Raw genomic sequence first — 23,540 nt, 5'->3', positions numbered from 1 at the left:
TCTTTTTTGCTTGATTATTTTATTGTTTTACTACTTTGTTAAGTTTTTTTTTTAACTTGTTAGTTTTCTCTAAAGAGTAAAGAAAAGCCGCGAGAAGTATTTATGAGAAAACTTGAAAATCCAAATTTCTCACAAAACCCGTAATAGTTAAAAGTACAACGTAAGAACATAAAATGTAATTAGACTTCCCGGATAATTTTTGGTTAATAAATAGAGTAAGGTGCAGAAAATATATTTGGAGAGAAAGGGAGAAAGAAATACATAACGGATAGGCAGCACTTAATTGAAGTGGAAGTTATATCTAAAATATCACTAAGCAACACTTCTTTTGGGAAATCTTAATAGAAAGCAGAAAATCATTTATATTTTATTGATCCTTTCCTTCACATTCATCAAATGCCTCTTCACTGTAGCAAAATGGCATGTTCCTGGAGCAGAAACGTCCCTTGTAAAACGCTGCAGAAAGATACTTCTTTCTTCTTGCCTCCTCGCTGGGGGAGGGGGGGGAGTGGGAGGCAGGTGTGTGTGTATTGGGGGCGTGGTGGTGGTTTGGTGTTGGGTGTGTTTTGGAGGTTGGGGGGCCTGCCCCGGAAAAAAAAAAGGCAGACTGGGCTTTCCTGGCGGGAGGGAAGTCAGGGTGATCCCTCTCATTGTGCTGCTGAGATTATTTGCTGCGCAGCAAGTGCTATTCGTCGCCCGGCTTTCTAGAAAAAAATGCCCACTAGCTAACGCGCGCCCAGACCTTAGGAGGCCAGGGAATGTGGCCACCCAGGCCGGGCTGCTGGGGAGCCAGGACTCTTCTGGGCCGCGGGGCCGGGAGGGCGCTCGCGGGGTCGCAGCCAGGAGAGGGCTGGTGTCCCGAGAGCTGATTGCGGGACGCCCCCTCGGAGCGGCGTCAGCTTCCCCGGGTAGCCGCGGGCGCTGCACCCTCCCCGCGCCGGGACCGGCGCGCGGCCAGGGATGGGGAGGGGCGGGCTCGGGGGCGGGGGCCGGGCGCGGGGCAGGGCCGGGCAGGGCCGGGCAGGGCTGCGCCTCGCGGGCCACTCGGGCTGCTCCGGGCCGCCGCTGTGCGAGGAGCGCAGCACTCGCCGCGAAGGTCTGTGCGGCCGCGGGCGCCGCCGGAGTGCTGGCCATGAGGACCCTGTGGCTGGCGCTGTGCGCGCTGACGGGGTTGTGGCCCCGGCCCTGGCCGGCTGCACGGAGGCGGGGCGCTGCTGCCCCGGCAGGGACCCCTCCTGCTTCGCCCAAGGCTGGAGGCTAGACAGGGTCTACGGGACATGCTTCTGCGACCAAGCCTGCCGCCTCATTGGGGACTGCTGCTTCGACTACGCCAGAGCGTGCCCAGGTGGGTGGCTGGCAGAGGGTGGACGCTTGGTTGTTCGTCTACAGCCAAGGGGTACAGGGTCCCACACCAAGCACCACTTTTCCAGAGGCCGGGTCTCCAGGTCCCACCCATCCTGATGGGTCCAGCCCTTCTATCCCAGCCCATTTAGTCTTCTCCATCCAGGTACTCCCAGCTCCCTTCATCTTAAGTTCCTGGGTACACTCCATTCCATCTACCCTAGGGCTTTCCAGCTCCCACGATCTAGGTGCACACTGTACTCTCCCTCCACACTCGGCTTTCCCAACCCCTTCCATTTAGGGATTTTCCAGTCCAATTCATCCAGACTTAGTTCTCCAAGCACCTCTTCCCCGTAGAGTATGGAAGGAGCTAGAACCTTTCTTCTCCTGGAAGGGGGCAGGGCCACCTTTGCTGGAAGAATTTTCCAACTCAGGAACTCCACCTCACTAGAGTTGGCACTGGCAGTTCCAGGGGCACACCCTGGGTCAGGCCCTACCACTTTTCCTGGAGCATCTTAGGGACCTATGAGGGATGATGGAGTTGGGGGAATGTGTCATTACCCCACTTTGTGTGAGGACTTGCTCTAGGAAAGTACTTTCTTCTGGAGAGCAGTCTCTTGGAGGACTACAGTTGTCTTCACCTCTAGACTCCAATATTTAGCACAGACCCTTCCTCACAGGACGTATTCCATGTATTCTTTGAATTCAATTTCTCTATATAGCATGATATAAAACGTTTATCCTAGGGTGCCTATTATATTTTAATCTTGCCAGTTTTCCTTTAGGGCTGTCTTTTTCATCTTTAAATTTCTCACAGTATAACCACCCTGGTAAGGACTCTATAGTGGTTGATTTAATTAAGTTGAAATGTAAAGGAAGAAATAGGTCACGTTCCTGAAGAACAAAGCATACCTGTGAGAAGCCAGCTCTAGAAGTAAAGTTACCCATTCCCCGTTAATCACATAATGCCCTGAACCACTTTGACCTCAAGGATCCCAGCTTTGTAGGATCATCAGCATCTTTCTAGTGAGTTCCTTGGGCCTGTGTCTTTGCCAGGGGAACTGCATGATGGGTAGAGAGGAGCCCCTTTCTGCCTCTCTGCTGCCAGTGCAGCCAGCCCATGGCAGGACCATCACCCAAGCCAGCTGCTGAAAGAACACCGTTGAAAAACATGAAGATTTTTTTGATGTTCGTCAAAAGTTAATGATTTACCTGTGAATACTGATCTTTTTGTGTAAGCTTCTTTCCCTCTTCTGCTCCAAGGCCAGGGTACTTTCTACTAAATTAGACGAAGTGTTAGTTACTTAGGAAATGCAGTGCCCTCAGGCCAGGCATCCTAGCCCTCCAGCAGCATCCCACCTAACTTCCCATTTGCCATAGATACCTGACTCTGTCCAGTTCAGCCTCACTGAGGTCGGATCATTCTTCCAGGGGGTTACCAACATCATAAAGATGAATACAGAATTTCTGTTGTCTAGACACTGTGTCCTGACCTCCGGTAAGCACAGGGTTATAAAGATGATGAGGACAGTATCTGGTCCCTAGAAGTTCATAGTCGAGCCAGGAACACACATGTACAAACAACTGCAACATACTTAGTGCCCAATTAAGGGATCTGGGAGACTGGAGAGGAAAAACTCAGAAGACCCAGAGAATTCAAGCAAGATTTCCCAGAGGAAGTAATAAGTAAACCTGGTCTTGGAGAATGAACGAAAGGTCTCTACTAGGAAAAGAATTCTAACAGGAAAACATAGCATGGTTGCTACGTTACCTGTGGGTATTAGTCTTTTGTGCCAGACACTAGTCTGGGCCTTGAGGCTCAAGTGGGGAAGAGGATAGACAGATAGTGATGCAGTTAGATATAGAGAGACTGCAGCGCAGAAGAGGGATGGAGAGACAGAGGCGAGATTTATGATGACAACAGCTTCCTAGTGAGATCTTACTGTGTCGCGAGCAGTTCCAAAATCCTCGATCTTTATTTGGACAAAAATAAATCCCTTGTTTTCAGTCAGGGAGGTTGAAATAGTAAAACAAAGAGCTTATTTTGGAGTGGAAGAATTATCAGGGTAAGGAGAGATGATCTTACCATCTTGGGAAGAACTCAGAAAGAAATCATAGCAACTTTGTAACTAGAAGAGGTGGGCCAAAGAAATAAACCAGAAAAAGAAATGGAGTCTGAAGGAATTTTAAAAGGAGCATATTCTGGAGCTCTAAGTGCCCTTCTCCAGGGAGTTAATGCAGCATCTCACAGACCTAAGCCAAAGCAGACACAGGATTGCACAGGCCCCTCATTGGTTAAGTTCTCTGCACTGGAAGTTTCTTGGAAAGGGAAGAAGAAAAGAGAGACAATGGGAGGTTGGCCACTTGGGGGATGCCTCAGGAGAAGGTTAGAGTGAAGGGCAAGATGGAGCTGAGACCTCAGTCCATTCAGCTTGGGTCCATTCATACTGACTCTGGGGGTTAGGAAAAGGCAGTGTTGGCTTGTATTAGGATTTTACAGGTGCAGAAACTGAGACTCTCAGAGGGCTATCCCATTACTCAAGTGAACACGAATGGGCGGCAGAGTGAGCTCTGGACCCACATTTAGCAAATGCCAGGCTGCCGTCAGTCATTTCTCTCTGTGTCAGTTCATGGGTGTTGCTTATTCCCAGATAATTAAGGCTCAACAGCTCAGAGCCCCAGGTTGCTCTCTTTGCCTAGAACCATTCTCCTTCTTGGAGTCTCTTCTGCTGTGTTACTTACTGAGGCTGCATGAAGCTTTTTTGAAACGAAGTATATTAAATGTGAATGAAAATGTAACTGTGTCAGTAGAACTAAGCATACTTTCTATTTGTTCTGATCTTTCCATCTTGATGAACACATTATTTTTACTTGATAGGCTAAGACATGAAATACTAGAATTTCTAAATAGAACATTTTGGTTATTTTTCCAAACTCAGTGAAATTGAAAATAAGTTTTTGCATCTATAGGACTACTAAACTGCCCCAGAGAGTCTTTTCTGAAACTCTCTCAGAAAATCTCACAACGACATTGTGTTTCAATACCAGTGATATATCTCCATAACCAGTAATATTCTCTCCCCAACAAAAAGGATAGAAAAGTTTCCATTGGTTGTGCTTGATGAGGGCTGGGGGGTAGGTAGAGGAGGGAATCAGATCCAAGTTACCTTTCCCTGAGGAACTTCTTGGAAGGCTTCCTTAGCAGGCTCATAACAGCCGAGTGTTTAATCTCTCTGCTGGTCCCTAGAGTCTGCATTTAACATTGCATTTATTTTTGATGAGCCACTTAAGGAAAGAGTTATAATTAACTCAAGTAGAACAGAACAAAAATTGAGTAGCCTATGTAAGCCAGTCTTCCTCTCGTGGATTTATCAGGAATCTAGGAAAACAACGGCCCAAACCTGTGGACATTCATCTCTGGAGGAGAAGAAATGTTCTGCTTGAAAATAGAGCTTCAAAAACACACCCAAAGGAAGGATGTCACAGTCAATGATGGTTTAGAAAGTTGAAACTGTAATGGAGCCACAGTGTTCTAGAGACCATATGTGGCCCCGCCCCCCCCCCGCCTTTGTCTGTTGAAAAGATGAGCATCTCCTGGCATGAGTATTCCCCATTGACTTGACTTTGCAGATCTGACAACAGTCACAGAGGGTAGTGTTACCCAGTGTTCCCTTGGTGTCAGGCCCCCTCCCAGCCTAAACCTCCTGAATGTTTTGGTCTCCTTTTATAGGCACAGAATCCTGGGCACTGAGATGTTAAGCTTTAGGAGAAGCTCTGTACTTTGCAGGTTAGACTCCAGATATGTATTGGTAGAGCATGTGAGTCATCTCTCCCCATTCACTGTGTGCAAAAAATCAGGGCAGAAAACAACAAAAATGTGTCCTGCTTCTCCCTAAGCTCCCATGACTATCCTGGTGCTGCTTGATAACGTTTGTCAAAACACACGTGCAGCTGCTCCACCTCAGGATGTTATCTGTGACTCCAGAGGGCACTGCCATCTGGGAGTATCCACATTTCCTTTTTAAAATAACATTTTCCCTCCCTAGACTGAAAAATACATGGTTTTTTTGCTGAAAATTAAGAAAATATGGAAATGCACAAAAGAAACAACTCACCTGAAAATTCACTACCCAGAAAAAGCATTATCTTTCTGAGTATCACCGAACCCTTTTTTCAGGGTTTACATGGTACATAAAATTCAATTTTTTCCAGTGAGGCAGCTCATGTTACTGTCTTGTTAGCATTTCATAAACTTGTCCAGTTAATGTGTTAAAAGAAAAAAAAAACCACTAGAAACTAGATAACATGATTTCTACAAGAGGAAAAAAATGACTTAGTCATTTTATTGGAACTTTAAGTGAGTAAACTGGCACTTGGGCAATATAGTCTCACTCACCTTTCAGAGAAGTTTTGCCAAGATCCCTTGGGAGAGATATATATGGAGAGAGAAAAAGGCAGGTGACATATATATAAAATGCTGTCCCATGGGATGTATGGGGGGGGAGGGGAGGGTATAATAGAGCTGTTTCCTTTTCCTTCCATAGACTGTCTAGAAACAAAAGCTGTTCATAAATGGTTCTGCTGTAGCTAAAATGTAAAACAGTATGTATCTTTAGGCCTGACTAGGACAATCTGAACATGAAAGAGAAAGTGCTTGATGGTGGGTGGCAGGGAGCCAGGAAACATGCACAACCAACTGCAACAGTAGGCAGGGCGGCTTACAAAGGGGAGTCAGTCTCTGAGAGGATCACTGGAAACTGCTGCGTGAGAATAAGGGCAAGGCCTTATGTTAAGCTGCAATAATCCAAATTCTTTTTATGAAATGAAAGCCTTTGGCTGTCAGCTCAATTTTTTGCTGTGTGTGTGTGTGTGCATTTGCCACTACCAAGAAAACATTAGAAAACTTTTCTTTTGAATTACTCTTTGGTGTCTAAAGATGGAGAATAGTGTGTCTTGTTCTGGCTACCCCAACTCACTAATGCTGTATTGGACTTGGAGAAAGTCCAGTGGTAATTCTAGAAGAGGAAGTGTCTAGAATAAGATGTGTCTGAGAGGTGGAGTGAAAATCCTGAAGAAGTCCATGCTGGGGGGACAGGAACCTACTGGAACAGGAAGTCCATGAGTGGCACAGATAAACAGATTTTTCCCCCACCATATTTTGAAATTTTTGAGTGACGGAAATTTGGATCAAATAAAAGGAAATACCATTTCACACCACAGAAAATAAAATGAAAGAAGCTTGCAACTTTGAGGATGTGGGAATGGCAGTAGGTATAAATGGATTAAAAAGAATTTGAACGGGGCCTCCCCGGTGGCGCAGCGGTTGAGCGCTGGGTTGCGAAGCTGCCCGCAGCCTCTGCAGCACTGGTTCAATCCCCAGCTGCTCCCCGACCACCGGAGGAGGGTCCCACGTGGCGCGCAGACCTCTCCTGCCGCCCGCTGCTCCCCTCAGCAGTGTACTTCGGTCCTTCTGCCTGCTCTGCTCCCTGCTCTGGCTCTGTCTCTGGTGAATTCTCTCACCCTCCCACGCTTCTGACTGTAACCAGTGCATGTATAAACAAACAAACAAATAAATAAATAAATAAAACATGCCTCTATTAAAAAAAAAAAAAAGAATTTGAACGTCTTGTAGCTGCCAGAAGAAGGTGGGATATACTTAACTTGAAGGCATAGAAAAAATGCTCCTTCTGTTGGACCCTCTCTGGGCCACCATCACCAGGACTGCCCAGACAGCGCTGGCCCAGATTAGGAATTGCCATGATTTTGGCTATAGAAGTTTCTGTTCTTGCTCTTCTGCCAACTTTCCTTCTGGAACCTCTGCCAGTGCTTTGGTTTCTGAGGATAAGACTGGACCAAAGTCCATTCTGATGTAGAACATTTTATAGGAAGGTGGTGGCTCTTGTGGTCTATGGCGAATTGCCCAATGCCATTTTGTCCATTCATTCATTTGACAAACATTTACTGAGCACCTACCATGTGCTAAGCACCAGGCATAAAATGAAAAATTCAACAAACCAATAACAAACTCTAAAGTCAGACTGTAGAATCAAGGCTATCAGAGGGGGGTGGTGGTGAGCAAGATATGGAGGTGGCCCGGGGAACTAAGATGAAGGGTTATAGGGGCTTTGGTGGTGGGTGTGGTGTGGTTACATACAATTGAAGAGGTAAGAACTTACCTCTGAATCATAAACAGTGTTGTAAACCAATGTTACCTCAATAAAATAAAAATAAAGCACATAAATATTTAATTATGAATTATGGGGATGCTGGAAAGTAAGGAACACTCAGCTCAGAAAAAGTAATTTTGTGGGGATATGTGTGTGTCTCTGCATGCACTTGTGTAGGACCTGGGAGACTACTTAGATCAGTTGATAAGAGGAGGATTCTCTAAAGAGGAGATAATTCGTCTGGGACCTAGAGAATTTGCAGAGCAAATGCTTATACGAAGTGTCTGATGTGTGAAAGGACTTGGTATATTGGAGGGGTAAAGACGCCAGTGTGTCTGGAGCTTGTAGCAGAGGCAATCGCAGGGGTACCTCCAGGTGGGAGGCAGGCACAGACCACACAGAACCTTGTAGTGCCCAGCAGGGAGTTTGGATTTTTTTCTAAATTCAGTGGTAAGCCACTGAGTTTAAAAGGAATTTTCAGGGGTCTCCCTGGTGGCGCAGCGGTTGAGCACTGGGTTGTAAAGCTGCCCGCAGCCTCTGCAGCACCAGTTTGATTCCTGGCTGCTCCCTGGCCACCGGAAGAGGGTCCCACATGAAGCGCAGACCTCTCCTGCCGCCCGCTGCTCCCCTCAGCAGTGTACCTCGGTCCTTCTGCCTGCTCTGCTCCCCGCTCTGGCTCTGGTAAATTCTCTCACCCTCCCGCGCTTCTGACTGTACCCAGTGCTTGTATAAATAAATAAATAAATCTTAAAAAAAAAAGGAATTTTCAAAGTCATTTATGCTTTTAAAAATCAGTGGTACATCTTTTCTGGACTAACGAGGAGATCAAAGAAGGAATTAAAAAATTCTTTGAATTGAATGACAAGGAGGACACCAATATCCTAAATGTATGGGATGCAGCAAAAGCAGTAATAAGAGGAAAATATATAGCAATAGAAGCTCACATCAAAAAACAAGAAAGAACTCAAAGAAACAACCTAATCTCGAAGCTCAAAGATCTAGAAAAAGAACAACAAAAAAACCCCAGAACCAGTAGAAGAAAAGAAATAATAAAAACCAAAGCAGAAATAAATGAAATTGAAACTAAAAAAACAATCCAAAAGATCAATGAAACCAAGAGCTGGTTCTTTGAAAAAATAAATAAAATAGACAAACCCCTAGCCAGGCTCACAAAGGAAAAAAGGGAGAAAGCACAAATACACAGAATCATAAATGAAAGAGGAGAAATCACAACGGACACAGCAGAAATCAAAAGAATAATCAGTAACTACTATGAACAGTTATATGGAAACAAGTTCAACAATCTAGAGGAGATGGACAAATTCCTACAACTCTACAATCACCCCTAGATAAAGAAGAAATAGAACACCTAAACAGACCAATTACAAGCAGCGAAATTGAAATGGTAATTAAAAACCTCCCCAAAAACAAAAGCCCAGGACCTGATGGATTTACAAATGAATTCTACCAAACATTCAGAGACGAATTAGTGCCTATCCTTCACAAACTCTTCCAAAAATTGAGAAGGAAGGGACAATACCAAACACGTTCTATGAAGCCAATATTACACTAATACCAAAACCGAATAAGGACAACACAAAAAAGGAAAACTATAGGCCAATCTCCCTAATGAACACTGATGCAAAAATCCTCAATAAAATTTTAGCTATCAGAATCCAACAATGTATCCATAAGATAATTCACCACGACCAAGTTGGATTCATTCCAGGGGCACAAGGATGGTTTAACATCCGAAAATCAATCAACGTTATCCAACACATCAACAAAAAGAAATATAAAAACCATATGATAATATCAATAGATGCTGAGAAAGCTTTCGACAAAGTGCAACACCCATTCATGATAAAAGCCCTTGAAATTCTTGGGATACAAGGAACATACCTCAACATCATAAAGGCCATCTATGACAAGCCAACAGCCAGTATCATTCTCAATGGTGAAAAGCTGAAAGCAATTCCATTAAGATCTGGAACAAGACAAGGATGTCCACTCTCACCACTGCTTTTCAATATAATACTGGAAGTCCTAGCCAGAGCAATAAGACAAGAGAAAGACATCCAAGGAATCCAAATAGGAAAAGAAGAAGTCAAACTATCATTATTTGCAGATGATATGATAATATACATAGAGAACCCCAAAATCTCCACAGAAAAACTAATTCAACTCATCAATCAATTCAGTAAAGTGGCAGGATACAAAATCAACACGCAAAAGTCAGTAGCCTTCCTATACACAAACAATAAATCTGAAGAAGAAGAAATCAAAAAAACCACCCCTTTTATTATCGAAACAAAAAAATCAAATATTTGGGAATAAATCTAACAAAAGAGGTAAAGGACCTATACAAAGAAAACTATAAAACACTGTTAAAAGAAATAGAAGAAGACACAAAGAAATGGAAAGACATCCCCTGCTCATGGATTGGAAGAATAAACATTATTAAAATGGCCATCCTACCAAAAGCAATATAGAGATTCAATGCTATTCCAATCAAAATCTCAATGGCATTCTTCAAAGAAATAGAACAATTATTGATGAAATTCATATGGAATCACCAAAAAACCCCGAATAGCCAAAGCTCTACTGAAAAAAAAAGAAGGAAATGGAGGCATCACACTCCCAGACTTCAAACTATACTACAAAGCCATAATCATCAAAACTGCATGGTATTGGAACAAGAACAGACATACAGACCAATGGAATCGAATAGAAAATCCAGAAATAAACCCACAGATTTATGGTCAACTAATCTTTGACAAAGGAGCAAAGACTATGCATTGGAGCAAAGAAAGTTTGTTCAATAAATGGTGCTGGGAAAACTGGGTCGCTACATGCAAAAGAATGAAGCTTGACCACTACCTCACACCATACACAAAAATCAACTCAAAATGGATTAAAGAACTAGACATAAGACCTGAAACCATAAAATACATAGAAGGAAATATAGGCGAAACACTACGGGATTTGCATATCAAAGACATCTTTACAGACACATCACCCAAAGCAGTGATAGTGAAGAGAAAGATAAACAGCTGGGACTACATCAAATTAAAGAGCTTCTGCACAGCAAAAGAGACAATAACAAAAACAAAGAGAAACCCCACCAACTGGGAGAACATTTTTGCACCCAACACTAATGATAAAGGACTGATCACAAAAATCTGCAAAGAGCTGATGAGACTCAGCAACAACAAAGAAAATAATCCAGTCAAAAAATGGGCAGAAGAGCTAAAAAGAAACTTCTCTGAAGAGGAAATGCAAATGGCCAACAGACATATGAAAAAATGTTCAACATCACTTGTAATCAGGGAAATGCAAATCAAAACTACCATGAGATACCATCTCACACCAGTGAGAATGGCACATATTAAAAAAACTAGCAACAACAAATGTTGGCGAGGATGTGGAGAAAAAGGAACTCTTCTGCACTGTTGGTGGGAGTGCAAACTGGTCCAACCACTATGGAGAGCTGTGTGGAGATTTCTGGACCTACTAAACATAGAGCTTCCATATGATCCAGCAATTCCACTCCTAGGTATTTACCCAAAGGACACAGAAACATCAATTCCAAAGAACACCTGCACTCCTATGTTTATAGCAGCACTGTTTACAATAGCTAAGCTTTGGAAACAGCCCAAATGCCCAAAAATAGATGACTGGATCAAGAAGATGTGGTACATATATACCATGGAATATTACTCAGCATTCAAAAAAGATAAACACATGCAATTTGCAGCAACATGGATGGCGCTGGAAGGGATCATGCTCAGCGAAATAAGCAAAAAGAAAAAGAAAAATACCGGATGGTCTCACTCATAGCAGGAATCTAGAAAACTTAAATAAGGGACCAGGAAAATGAATATAAGAAAGTGAAAATCAAAATCAACAAAAAACTATGAACCAGAGACACTTTTTGGGGGGTGGGGGGCGGGAGGGGAAGGATTGGGGTCAGAATGGGGCGTTTGCAATTGTATGGGGGAATATAAAAATAAAATTTAATATTAAAAAAAAAATAAAAATCAGTGGTACATCTTTTAAGGTCATTGTACTTACATATGGCCAGATAGCCCTGTAAGACATGAGAAAATGTGCCTTATTCTTGTTATGCACAGATTGATTATTCTGTTGTTGGCCATTCTCCTTTTGACTGTGGTGGTGGGGACAGTTCATAACCAGAAAACTCCTAAGGAACAGGGACAGGCTGACCCATCAGGAAGACCTTGATAATTGCCTGCACTCTGGATCCATCTATGCTCTTACTTCCTGGTGAATGAAGAGCCAATTGTCAGAACTTAGGTGTCAACTTCATCTTTCTGTTTTCTTCTATGCCTGTTTCTCTCTAGCTTTTCTCCATTTTCTTGTATACTTCTAGGGATCACTAACCTAATAAATGACTTCTACTCAAATTCATATCTCACGGTCAGTTTCTGGAGAAAATCAACCCGAGTATTATGATGAGTTTAAACAAAGAAGAGTTGGTCAAAGATTCTTGGCACTCATTAAATCCAGGCTTCTTGCCCCTGAAAAGGATGGAATGTCATAAAATTGTAACTATTAAGACATCTGTGATGATTTGGAGTCAAAGGAGAACATAGAGCTCACTGGGAAATAGTCTGTCAGCCTCCATTAATAGCTAGAGAAATGTGAAGAATGATTTTAAGAATGTATATTCGATATGCTAAGATGTAAACTTGATGAGCTTTTGTGGGAAGGGGACAGAATGCTAATGGAATAGTTCAAAAGGAAATTTGTGTCATGTGCTATAATATATCACTTCTGGTAATAAATCTGTCAGAAGTTCCTGCACTTCCCCTAACCTCCATGACCAGAGATCTCTTGTGATCTACAATGAATTACATTCCAAATATAATCAAAAGTTCACAAGTTAACCAAGAATAGAATTACTCATGCAGAATAGGAACAAATAATTTCAGATTAATCTTCTAATTCAAAATATTTTGTGGAGTACCTTTTTACTCGTATATTGTATGAGAACATTTTTCATTTTGTCTTACAATGAAACCTTTGAAATGATGGGTCCCAGAACACTCGATTCTCTTTATGGGGCTATTGAAAGAAGAAAAACAGCATCTAGCATTTGCCAAGGACAAAATTTAACCAATAGGAACAATAACTGATTCACTCTTGGTGTGAGTTGAGGACTTAATCTATGGATCTAACAATAAAATAATAAGCACTAGATATAAGAGAGTAATACTGGAATATTAAATTCAGTTAGAAAACTCCCCTTAATGTTAACGCCTATAAATGTAACCCAAGGTCACTTTGCTATGGCGAAGTTTTATTTCATGGTGATGCTTAAATATTAATCTTTGAAACAATTGTATTTAACAAAAGAAGTATATTGTTAAGTTGTTCAAGTCTAACACATCAGGGCACGGCTAGCTAGGCTTAGCAAAGAGATTTGGGGGAGAAAGAATTGTGTAGAGAAGGAGTCTTTCTCAATCAGCTCCTCCCCTATCATCTCTTTCAATGCCTTCTGGTCCTATGGACCAATTAAATCATAGGAATGTGAAAATAAAAAGGGAGGGGTCAAGGAGATGAGACAATGGCAGGAAGTGACTTGGTGATTTTCCAAAGATGTGCACATGGAAGATAGAGGGAAGTTTCAAGTCTCTTAACAAGGTTCATTCTAGTGTGGATGTGTTACATGGCAACCCCAATGTGAAATGGTTGGCCTGAGTGTGGTTCCTCACCCACACACTTAAAGGGACTTACAATGAGACTCAACTCCAGGCACACACAAAAAGGTTAATAAAGGATTTATTTACAGAAAGGGGAAATGAAGAAAGGAATAATCCAGGGAGAGAGAGAGAGAGAGAGAGAGAGAGAGAGAGAGAGAGAGAGAGAGAGAGAGAGAGAGAAGTTGGTGAATGTGTCCTACCAGTTCCACTGAGCTGGGACCCCAATAGCACACTGAAGGTCTGTGAAAAACTAAAAACCCCCAATGCTCACATGTCTGGTTATATATCAAGCCCGGCTACTTAACTCCACCCTTAGTTCCCAGCATTCCTCCCTTTGGTGGTGATTGCATTATGGGATTTGTAGCTTTGGTGTCTTGAATTTCTGGTCTGGGATGGAGGTAAAGTCCATAAAACCTGTGTTTGTGGAGTTCATTCAGAACATCCTTTTCTCCCCCAACAGATGAATTACTCAAACAGGTAGATGATCAGTGATAGTTGGGAATTTTTAGATGGTTAACAAAAATATTTTAAAACTGTTTGAAATTTTTGAATCATCAACAGACACCTATGTTGCATGTTACCCTTTTCACATTAGGGGTTGCTATGCATTGCCAAATGACACATTGATCAAAAGTCATGAACCCTCAGCTAGAGTATTCTGAGAGGTACAGTAAGTTTTCCAATACAAACTGCCAGAAGCTCTAATCAAACTTGTAAAGAAGTGGGATGCTTTCTTGGTGAAGATATTATAACTCAAAAGAATGAAGGTGATTGTGAAGGAAAATAATAGAATAATAGTTATCTTTACTCTCTTTCTTACCTTCATATGGTGCCCACTTTGTGGGAAAGATAAGAGGTCTGGCATCTAGTTCAGAGGTACATTGGTTTCTTGTTCTTATATACAATTTCAAGTCCCAAAATAATTCTTTTTTTTTTTTAAAGATTTACTTATTTATGCATACAAGAGCTGGGGTACAGGCCAGAGATACGGGGGATGAGAGGATTCAACAGAGACAGAGTGGGGAACAGAACAGGCAGATGCTGAGGGGAGCAGCGGGCGAGACAGGAGAGGTCTGCTCTGCCATGTGGGTTGCTCCCTAGCCGGCCAGGGTTTGAACTTGTGCTGCAGTGGCTGTGGATTGCTTCATAGTGCAGGGCTTAACCCCTTGCACCACCCGGGCGGCCCCCCAAATAATTAATTTTTAAAACTCATTATTAGGACTTTATTTTAATTTTATTATTTTTTAAAATGAAGTACCATTGCTTTACATCCTTGTTAATTTCTTGACAGTGTAGGATTTCGCTCCTGGAGTGTGGTCACCTTATCGCTCCCACCACCAAGGCATCCATAGTCCAATGTGCTCTCCTTCCTCTGCACCCCCTTCTCATGTCTCCCCCTCCCCCTCTGGATGCCTTAGGTCTATGGTCAGCTTTCAAGGGTTAGTTTTAAAGTTTGTCTTTGTCTGACCCTTTGTTTGGTTTCTTTGTATTTAACTGACACCATCCAGTATTTATGTTTCTCTTTCTGGCTTATTTTGCTTAGCATAATCCCTTCAACTCCATCCATGTTGCCACAAATGGAAGACTCATTAAGACTTTAAATGGGAAAGGTATATGTTCAACCACATTGATTTTACAGTCTGGCCAGGTTGCTGACTAAAGCCCAAACTGCCCTGATTCTGCCTGGTCATGGAAGTCCACGAGTAGTCTTGACCTGTGTGGGCCCAGGTTGCTTATCTCTAGCTGCAAGTCCCATAGTTGAGGAGTCTATGAGCCCTTGAGAATGAGGGTAGAGCTTTCAGAAGCCTAAGGCAGGGGTCCCTTGTATGGCCTTACAAATACCTGTGGAGGCACATTTGCTAGTAAGAATTGACCTGTGTAGGTGATGGGATTTTTGGTGGCTGAAGGACATTTTCTTTTAAATATTTTTTCCTTTACGTTTTCTCCAATGAATATGTATTACTGTTACAATAAAAATTTTCTCGGCATGTGGAGGTGAGAGTTAAAATCAAGGGAAAACAGGAGCAAGATCTGACCTAAGCCTGGGAGTTTGAGGAAGTATTCCGAAAGCATCTCTGCGGCCTTGGCTCAGACCCACCTTCTTGTTCCGGAAATATCTGCCTGCCTGGGGGAGGTTACCAGCTAACCATTATGGTGGGTGGAGTCAGCGTCAACTGGGGCCTGCAGAGGCTTTGTGTGTCCCTCCTGACGAGGGTTAAAACTCCATTTACTGATTAAACTCTACCGCTGATGCTGGCAAGAGCAGCCCAACATGCGGCTGGGGTTACTGAGATTGTTAGGGGGAAAGGATGTCCTGAGATAATCTCATACAGGCTTTGTGGACTCCACCCCCACTCCAGACTAAAGCCATCAGGACATTGGGAAAGACAAATCCCATCACCACCAAGGGGAGGGTGGCTGGGACCTGAGGGTGGAGTTGGGCAGCCAGGTTGGATATAAAAACCAAACACGTGGGCCTTGCTCGCTCTCTGGCTCGCGATCGCTCGCCTCCTGGCTTCACCGCTCCTGGCTGGCGGCCAACTGAGAGCGCCATTTTGGGATTCCTGATCGGCGGATCGGGTAGGACGCATTTAAAACTTTGTCTCCCACTTTTCTCCCAGAGCTGTACATTTCCTCATTTCCCTTTCCGTTGTAAATAAACCTTTTATTAACCTTTCACGTGTGCCTGCAGTAGAGCATTGATAAGTCCTTTTAAGCGCGCGGGTGAGGACCCACAGTCAGGCACCCCGTTTTGTATCGGGGTTGCTCTACAACAGTTTGGCGCCCAGCGTGGTTTCCAAGTTACACCCGCGGTTGACCAGCCCAAAGTAACATCCCTTGCGTTGGTCACCATAAGCGCACTAGTTCCGCAGGACTAGCAGTATAATATTTGTCTCTAGTCCTGAAAAGTCTGTTTTTTTCCCTGTGCGTACAGCCCTTGTGGGTGTGTTTTGACTCAAATATGGCCTCAACCATGAGCCTATACAGTTTCATCCCTAGCCTGAGTTCTTTCAGTTTCCTTCCGGCCTTGAATTTGAGCAGCCTTCTTCCATTAAATATCACCACCAGTTTCATTAATATAAATAATTTGATGAAGCCCGGTGTATGGCATGTGATTTTACTATTGTATACATACATGGGTGGTTTACAAGCCATCCCTTTACAGACTGTGCTTCTGGGTGGTTTTTTGGTAATATGTGTAAGCGCAGTTTGCTACATTCTTGTTTCTGTGAGAGGTAGAAGTTCTACTTCACATACTGAGAATGTGCAACAACAAATTCAGGCTTTTAACGTGGCCATACAACAACTAAATCAGGTTTTTGATTTAACTATTAAGAGTATAAGGGATGAAAATCGTAATGTTTTTGAGTCAGCTTATCAAAGCATGCTGTATCAAGTGCAACAACAAAATCGGACTTTTGAGTCAGCTTTTAAAGGTATGCAGGACCAGATGCAGGCCGCCCTCCATAAATTAGATATGGCGGAGGCGAAGGCTAGGCTAATGGTGCAGAGAAAGGATAGACCTTCCCCTTTCCATGAGGACAGCCAGCGAGCAGAGTTAGAAGAGGAGGAGCATCATATTTTAAATACTTTAAATACACGAGGACAAAATCCTCTTCCACGTGACAAAGCCCCTCCCGTGCAGACCCCTGAGGCTGCACAGCCTCCACTGCCCTCTGGGGAGGACACTAAAATGGCGTCCCCTCCCCACACTAGACTCGGCACCCATTTTGGCAGGAAGGATCAACCTGAGGCAGGGCAGTTTCCCCTTCGCCAGATGCCAATGGGTGGCTTAAATGAACATGGGAGACCTGCTGGGTACTTTTGGTCGCACCATCCGTTCAGTACTGCGGACCTCCTAAATTGGAGGAGCTCTGTTCCCTCGTACCGGCAGGCTCCTCAGAGGATGGCGAACTTGTTTGCCTCTATCTTTGTCTCCCACCGCCCTAACTGGGCAGATATACAGTCCATGCTGCATACTTTATTAACGCTGGATGAGCAGAGGATGGTATTCAGGAAAGCCAGGGAGGAGGCTGACCGTCTCCACCAACAGGATAGGCAGTCCCCAGAGCCGGAGGTTGTTGTCCCAGAGAGAGATCCTGGATGGGACCCTAACAATGGAGGAACGGCGATGTTGGATCTCTATAAAAAATGCTTATTGGTAGGACTGAAGCAGGGGATCCCCAAACAAAAAAACTTTAACAAAATATTGGAACTCGAGCAAGGAGCTAATGAGGATCCGTCAGAGTTCCTTGAGAGGATTATTCAAACTTACACTAACCACACGGACATAAACCCAGATGCCCCAGAAAATGCTCGTCTGATCACTACGGCTTTCATTACCCATAGTGCCCCAGACATAAAGAAAAAGTTAGCTAAGGTGGACGGCGTCACTGAGATGAGTCCGTCCCAGGTAGTGGACCTGGCATTCAGGGTTTATAATAATAGAGAGCACAGGAGACCGAAACCTGCGACTGTTTTTTTACAAAGAGAACACAGAACAGGGTTTCAAGGAAACAATAATGGACAGAGACGTGAACCCCTAGGAAGAAATCAGTGTGCTTTCTGTAGGGAAGAGGGACATTGGAAGGACAGTTGTCCCAGGTTACAGGGAAGCGGCAGACGCAATAATTATAGAAGGCAGGATAGAAGACAGAGAACCCCAAGACATGATGATTCACGTAGGGGTTACAGGAGGGAATATAGAAGGAGCACACAGAACCAGGAACCAAGGAGAGAGGAAAGAAGACAAATGTTAGCACAGAGTGGAGGCTCAGATGATGACAGGGAATACAGACAGAGAAGGAATCGAGAGCCCAGTACAGAGGACAGGAGACAAATGACAGCACAGGGTAGAGCCTCAGGTGAAGATAGGAGGGAATACAGACAGAGTAGAAGGAATCTAGAACCAAGTGCAGAGGAGAGGAGACAGATGATAGTTCATGGAGAAAGTTCAGATGCAGAATAGGGGTGCCCGGGGGCTCCACTAGATCTAGAGAAGCCCATTAGAATAACCCCCTCAGAGCCCCGGGTAACCCTCGCTGTGGGGGATCGTCTGATTGATTTCTTGGTGGACACTGGAGCAACATACTCAGTTTTGAATTCGAAATTAACTAAAATGAGCAAAAAGACTGCAGCAGTCATTGCCCCCGTTTTGTATCGGGGTTGCTCTACAACAAGATGAGCGTCCCCTGCTGTTGTTTTTCAGCTCGCCCGTGCATCGTGGGGGAATGGAGCCCCTGGAGTGGTTGCGGGGACCAGTGCAAGCCCACAGTGCGCGTGCGGAGGCGCTCGGTGCAGCAGGAGCCCCGGAACGGTGGCGCGCCCTGCCCGCCCTTGGAAGAGAGAGCCGGCTGCCTGCACTACTCCACGCCGCAGGGCCAGGACTGCGGGCACGCCTTCGGTACGGAGTTTTCACGGTTGCTGCTTCTGTTGCCTTTGATGACTTTCCGTGTCTTTGTCTATTAAGGGCCACGTGCTGTACAGGAAAGTTCCGTGAGCAATAGGAAATGTGCCAGGCTCACCACAGTAGATAAGAAGCACCGGAAATGCTTAATGGAGGAATTAGTGGCCTGGTAGCTGCACAAAGTCCTCCTTCCCACCACCCCTCCTCAGTGTGTTTATTACCCAATGGCTCCTTCTCTTGTGCTTGCACTTAGTGTAATGGGTATGCATATTGTGGGCTTTAGTGAACTTGATGGAGCTGGCAACAGAGCTTTAGGTAGGATGAGGATATTTTGCAGAGGATGCTAAGTGTCCAGAAGAATAGCTATTTCACTGTGATTCCTATTTATTCATGGTCACTCACTGCACATGTGTGAAAATAGGAAGAATATTATACATTTTTTAAAAAAAAGATTTATTTATTTTATACAAGAACTGGGGTAGAGGCCAGATGTGTGGGAGGGTGGGAGTATTCACCAGAGACAGAGTGGGGAGCAGAACAAGCAGACTGACGAAATACACTGCTGAGGGGAGCAACGGGTGAGACAGGAGAGGTCTGCTGCGCCATGTGGGACCCTCGCCAGCCGGGATGGAACCGGCGCTGCAGAGGCTGCGGACACATTCACAGCACGGCGCTCAACTGCCTGTGCCACCAGGGGAGGCCCAGTATATTATACATTTCTAAACATTGATAAACGATCCTCTTAAAACACCCGCTTCTCTCCTCTCAAGTCAGCTGGATTAGGGCTGATGTAATCAGATCTGCGATTTGAAAAGATCATTCTGGCGGTGGAGTGAGTGTCGGAGGGGTCAGGCTCAGAGAAAGAAGCGAAAGGCCATACCTGTGTTGAACAGATGGAACCTGATAGGGCAAAACTCTGACATCCCAGGATAGCAAAGCGCATATGCTTTCAGAGGAATCTGGACATTTTCATGCCAACATGACATGCCATTTTATTCTTTTTCGTTCTACACAAATATTTTTTGAGAATCTACTTGTTGCCAAGCACTTGCCTGGCTCATGGGGTCTCAGTGGTTAGAAAAATTGATGGGGAGCCTGCTGTAGATCACAGCCTAGTATGTTTGTATGTTGGGGAGAGGTGAACGATAACCAGATAATCCTAGGAAATTAATCTCAGAAAATTATAGTTGTAATTTGGTGCAACTGGTACCAAGCAAGTGAGAGCAGTGGGTGTGGGTAATAATCAGATTTCTGCTGACCAGGAGAGTATTTCCCTGAGGATGTGGAGGTGCAGCTGAGAAATATGGAGCTACCCAGGCAGAGAGGCCTGGAGATGAGGTATAAAAAGTTCCAGGGATTTGGAGGCTGGTGTAGAAAAATAATGTGTCCAAGAGAGGCACACAGCTTTATTGGGTGGTACTTGGACAAGGGTTACTTGAGAAGGGAAGCTCCTCACAGCGTGAGACTTGTAACCTATGCGGGGAACCCACCATCTAAAGGGGACAGGGCAAGGGGAAGGGGTGCTGTGCACTGTGGCAAAGTCTCCAGGGGATTTGCTGCTCCCTGATGTTGGAGAACAGACACTGCTCTAACGCAAACCTCATGACAACCACACCTGCTTCCTCACTGGTCCCCTGTGGCAGGTTGGATCATTTAAAGGATGCTTGCTTGTTTGAAAGCGCAGTTCCTTAAATGCAAAAAACAACAAAACAAAACAAAACAAAAAAAAACGGGCTTCATTTTCAAACTGTGGGGTAAATCAGCGAGACAATTTTCTCTACCAAAGAACTTTTCAAAGCTTTATTATGTAAGTATGCATTTTCATTCTTCAAGAAAGAAATCGGAATGTTTTCCCACTTTACTCAGTTATTTGACCCTTTACTCTCAAGGTCCCACTCCCTAAATCACTAGTGTTCTGTGGAATACACTTAGAAAATGATGGCATTTTAAGGGCAATCAAGTGGGAAATGAGAGAAACAGTAACATGAAAATCCATTTTTATGGGTTTTCCTAGGGCCCTGTCCCTGTTTCATACCATTTCCTATGCATTCATTTCTGTGTTTTGTTAATATCAGATTCACTAAGCATCTACACTTCATGCCAGTGCCATGCTAGGTTTTGGAGACACAAATTTGAGTAGCCAATATGTCACAGCATATTATAACTCGGGTGCTGAGTGAGTGTTGTGATAGAGTGTGCTCAGGTTGGTTTGGGAGCATGGAGCGGGGCACCCACCAGGACCATGGGTCCTGCTGTGTGTGCCTGTGTACCTCCCTCCTCCGCTAGACTTCCTGTTCACAGAGCATCATGGCACACCAGTCCTTCACAGTTGCAGAGCAGAACTTCTGTGGATAGTTGGATATTGTTGATTCCTTCTTCGTAGTAATCCTGTAAGAGTGTATCAGGTCTCTGTGACCTCTGTACAAATGATCACAAACTTAGTAGCTTAAAACAACTCACATTTATTACCTCACAGGTCAGTGGGATGGAAGTCCATCCCGGCTCTCATAGGGCTATGATCAAGGGTGAGGCAGGGCTATTCTGAAGACTTAAGCAGGCAATCCATTTCCTTGCCTTTTCCTGGAAAAGGCAGGAATATAAGAGCAGGAAGCTTAGCAGAACTGGCCTGCAGTTATATGGAAAGTGAAGCCATAAAGAGGAGCTTGCATATTTAACTGAGGAGATTTCCAGGTGTTGAAGGTTTGATCTGGTTTCTGCTAGCTGCTTACCGTGAGATGGAGAGGAAAGAGAAGATACAAGGAAGAATTTTAATCCTAATGGAACAAGGCCTTGATTAATTGGGAATGCCTCAGCTTCCCCAAATGGCCAAGGATGCTGAAATTAAGAGATTCAAACTAAGGGAAACATGGTCTAGAGAAGAACACCAAGAGTGTGACTTTTTGTCAGAAAGTTAGAGGTAATAGTTTACCTCAAACTTAGTGACTTAACACAAATGTATTACTTCTAGTTCTGTAGTCAGTAGTCAGACATGGGACTCACTGGGCTGAAATTGAGCTTCAGCCGGGCTGTTTTCCGTATAGGAGGCCTTGGGAGAGAATTTGTTTCCTTGCTTTTTCCATTGTCTTGTGGTTGCCCAAATTCCTTTCCTCATGGCTCTCTCTCTAAGCCAGCAGCGTTACACCTCTCTGTGCCTGCCTTCTGTACTCACGTATTCCTCTGGCCAACTTTTTGAAAGACCTGTGTGATTACATGGGGTACACTGGATAATCCTGGATACCCTCTTTATTTTAAAGTCATGTGATCAGCAGCCTGAATTCCATCAGCAACCTTAGTACCTCTTTGCCAGGTAACATAGCATATCCATAGGTTCTGGGGATTAGGACAGGGATATGTCTGAGGGGCATTATTCTGCCTATGATAGAGGTAGGGAGGGTGGCATCATTAGGCCGAGAACACTGGTGTTTAGAGAGGTGACAGCACTTGAGATCCAGAGCTTAAACCTGGATTTCAAGGCTCTAGATCATGTGCATTCTCCCACCCTGTGGTAGTGTTTCTTGCTAATTGTCATCATTAAACTAACATTGCAACCACAGGTAACTGTAATTAGAGATATAGAGGGCCTTGTAAAGCCTGTGGTGAAACATGATCACAGAAGCAATCACTATCTTACAATGATCAAGTGACTATTGCATTTTCTTAATTAATTAACTATTTTAAGATTTATTTATGCATACAAGAACTGGGGTACAGGCCAGAGGTGCAGGAGAGTGAGAGGATTCATCAGAGACAGAGTGGGGAGAAGAACAGGCAGACAGAGGGGCCGGACGAGACAAGGAGAGGTCTGCTGAGCCATGTGGGTAGCTCCCTGGTCGGCCGGGGATTGAACTCATGCTGCAGAGGCTGGGGATTGCTTCACAGTGCTGTGCGTAACCCCTTGCACCACCAGGGAGGCCCTTTCTTATTTAATTTAATGCATATCATGACTATATTTTTCTCATAAAACCAAATCCAGAAAGTTCACTGAGTTTGTTGCACAGACTGACAATTGTTTATATGCATTTTCATCTGTAAGATCAGTTAGTTAATAGAAACTCTGCTTTCAGGCTGGCATCATTTATCAAACTTGCATTCTATCCTCTTTCACACTATGTCTACCAACCTGTGGTTCTAAGCCTGCTTTTGTGTCAGAGGACTTTATGAAATTCTCAAAGCAAGTTTACTTTCATGTTCAAAGAAAATATGTGTGGTGCCATGCTTTTAGAAGTGGAAGTTTTGAAAAACTGAACAATGGTAGGCTGATAGGATGCCAGAAAAAGTTGTCAAATAGCCTGCCAAAGAATGTATTACATTTGAATATTGTTGCCAGTAAGGAGAAAGGAAGGGAACCAGCATTTATGGTGAACCTTTGTCCTGGGGGCGCCTGGCTACGTGCTTTTGCACATAAGCAGAAGTGGGACTGGAGGCAAAAATAATTTCTAAGTTATTAACCACTTGTAAGCAATGAAAATCTAAATTGTGGGGAATATTAAAAAGTGGTGCTGGTTCAGGCACCTCCGGGCGATCTGGCTCCTGGATTCTTTATTGAAGACTGGTGCCAGGGAGAAGGATACCCTCTCCATAGAACTTGCTACCAAACCAAGCCCAGCCTGCAGGAGGGAATGAACACAAAGACTTGACCCTGAGCATGGCTGACCACAGAGGCTTGACCTTGAGCATGGGTAGGCGGTATTACAAAGCAAAGCTATTTTCTGTGTTGGGACTACTGCTTAGTCATTGACTTTATTTTTCCAGGAACTATGCTGTGTAAAATAATGAAATTTTGTCTCTGCATTATAATGGAAGCAGTCAAGCTTGGCATGGTTTTGGAGACTGCCTGATACTGCCATCATTTAGACATGAGCCTTAAACACATTTCTTTTTTTTAAATTTTAACTACAT

The 23,540-nt window shown here is 44.0% G+C and overlaps 1 protein-coding gene across 1 annotated transcript in view; it reads left to right on the top strand.

Moving 5' to 3' along the window:
• The first annotated feature begins 1,030 nt into the window (after positions 1-1,030).
• LOC119236799 (uncharacterized) overlaps positions 1,031-23,540 on the top strand; it is a 29,864-nt gene continuing 7,354 nt past the window's right edge. The window contains exons 1-2 of the mRNA XM_054691542.1: positions 1,031-1,345; positions 18,444-18,638. Coding sequence (XP_054547517.1) covers positions 1,278-1,345; positions 18,444-18,638 — 263 coding nt within the window. The 5' untranslated portion in view covers positions 1,031-1,277. The remainder of the gene's footprint in view (positions 1,346-18,443; positions 18,639-23,540) is intronic.

Source organism: Talpa occidentalis, unplaced genomic scaffold (genome assembly GCF_014898055.3).
Source record: "Talpa occidentalis isolate TD23 unplaced genomic scaffold, MPIMG_talOcc4v2.1 talOcc4.9, whole genome shotgun sequence".
In the NCBI taxonomy this organism is placed as follows: domain Eukaryota; kingdom Metazoa; phylum Chordata; class Mammalia; order Eulipotyphla; family Talpidae; genus Talpa; species Talpa occidentalis.
This window is presented reverse-complemented; position numbering and strand designations above follow the sequence as displayed.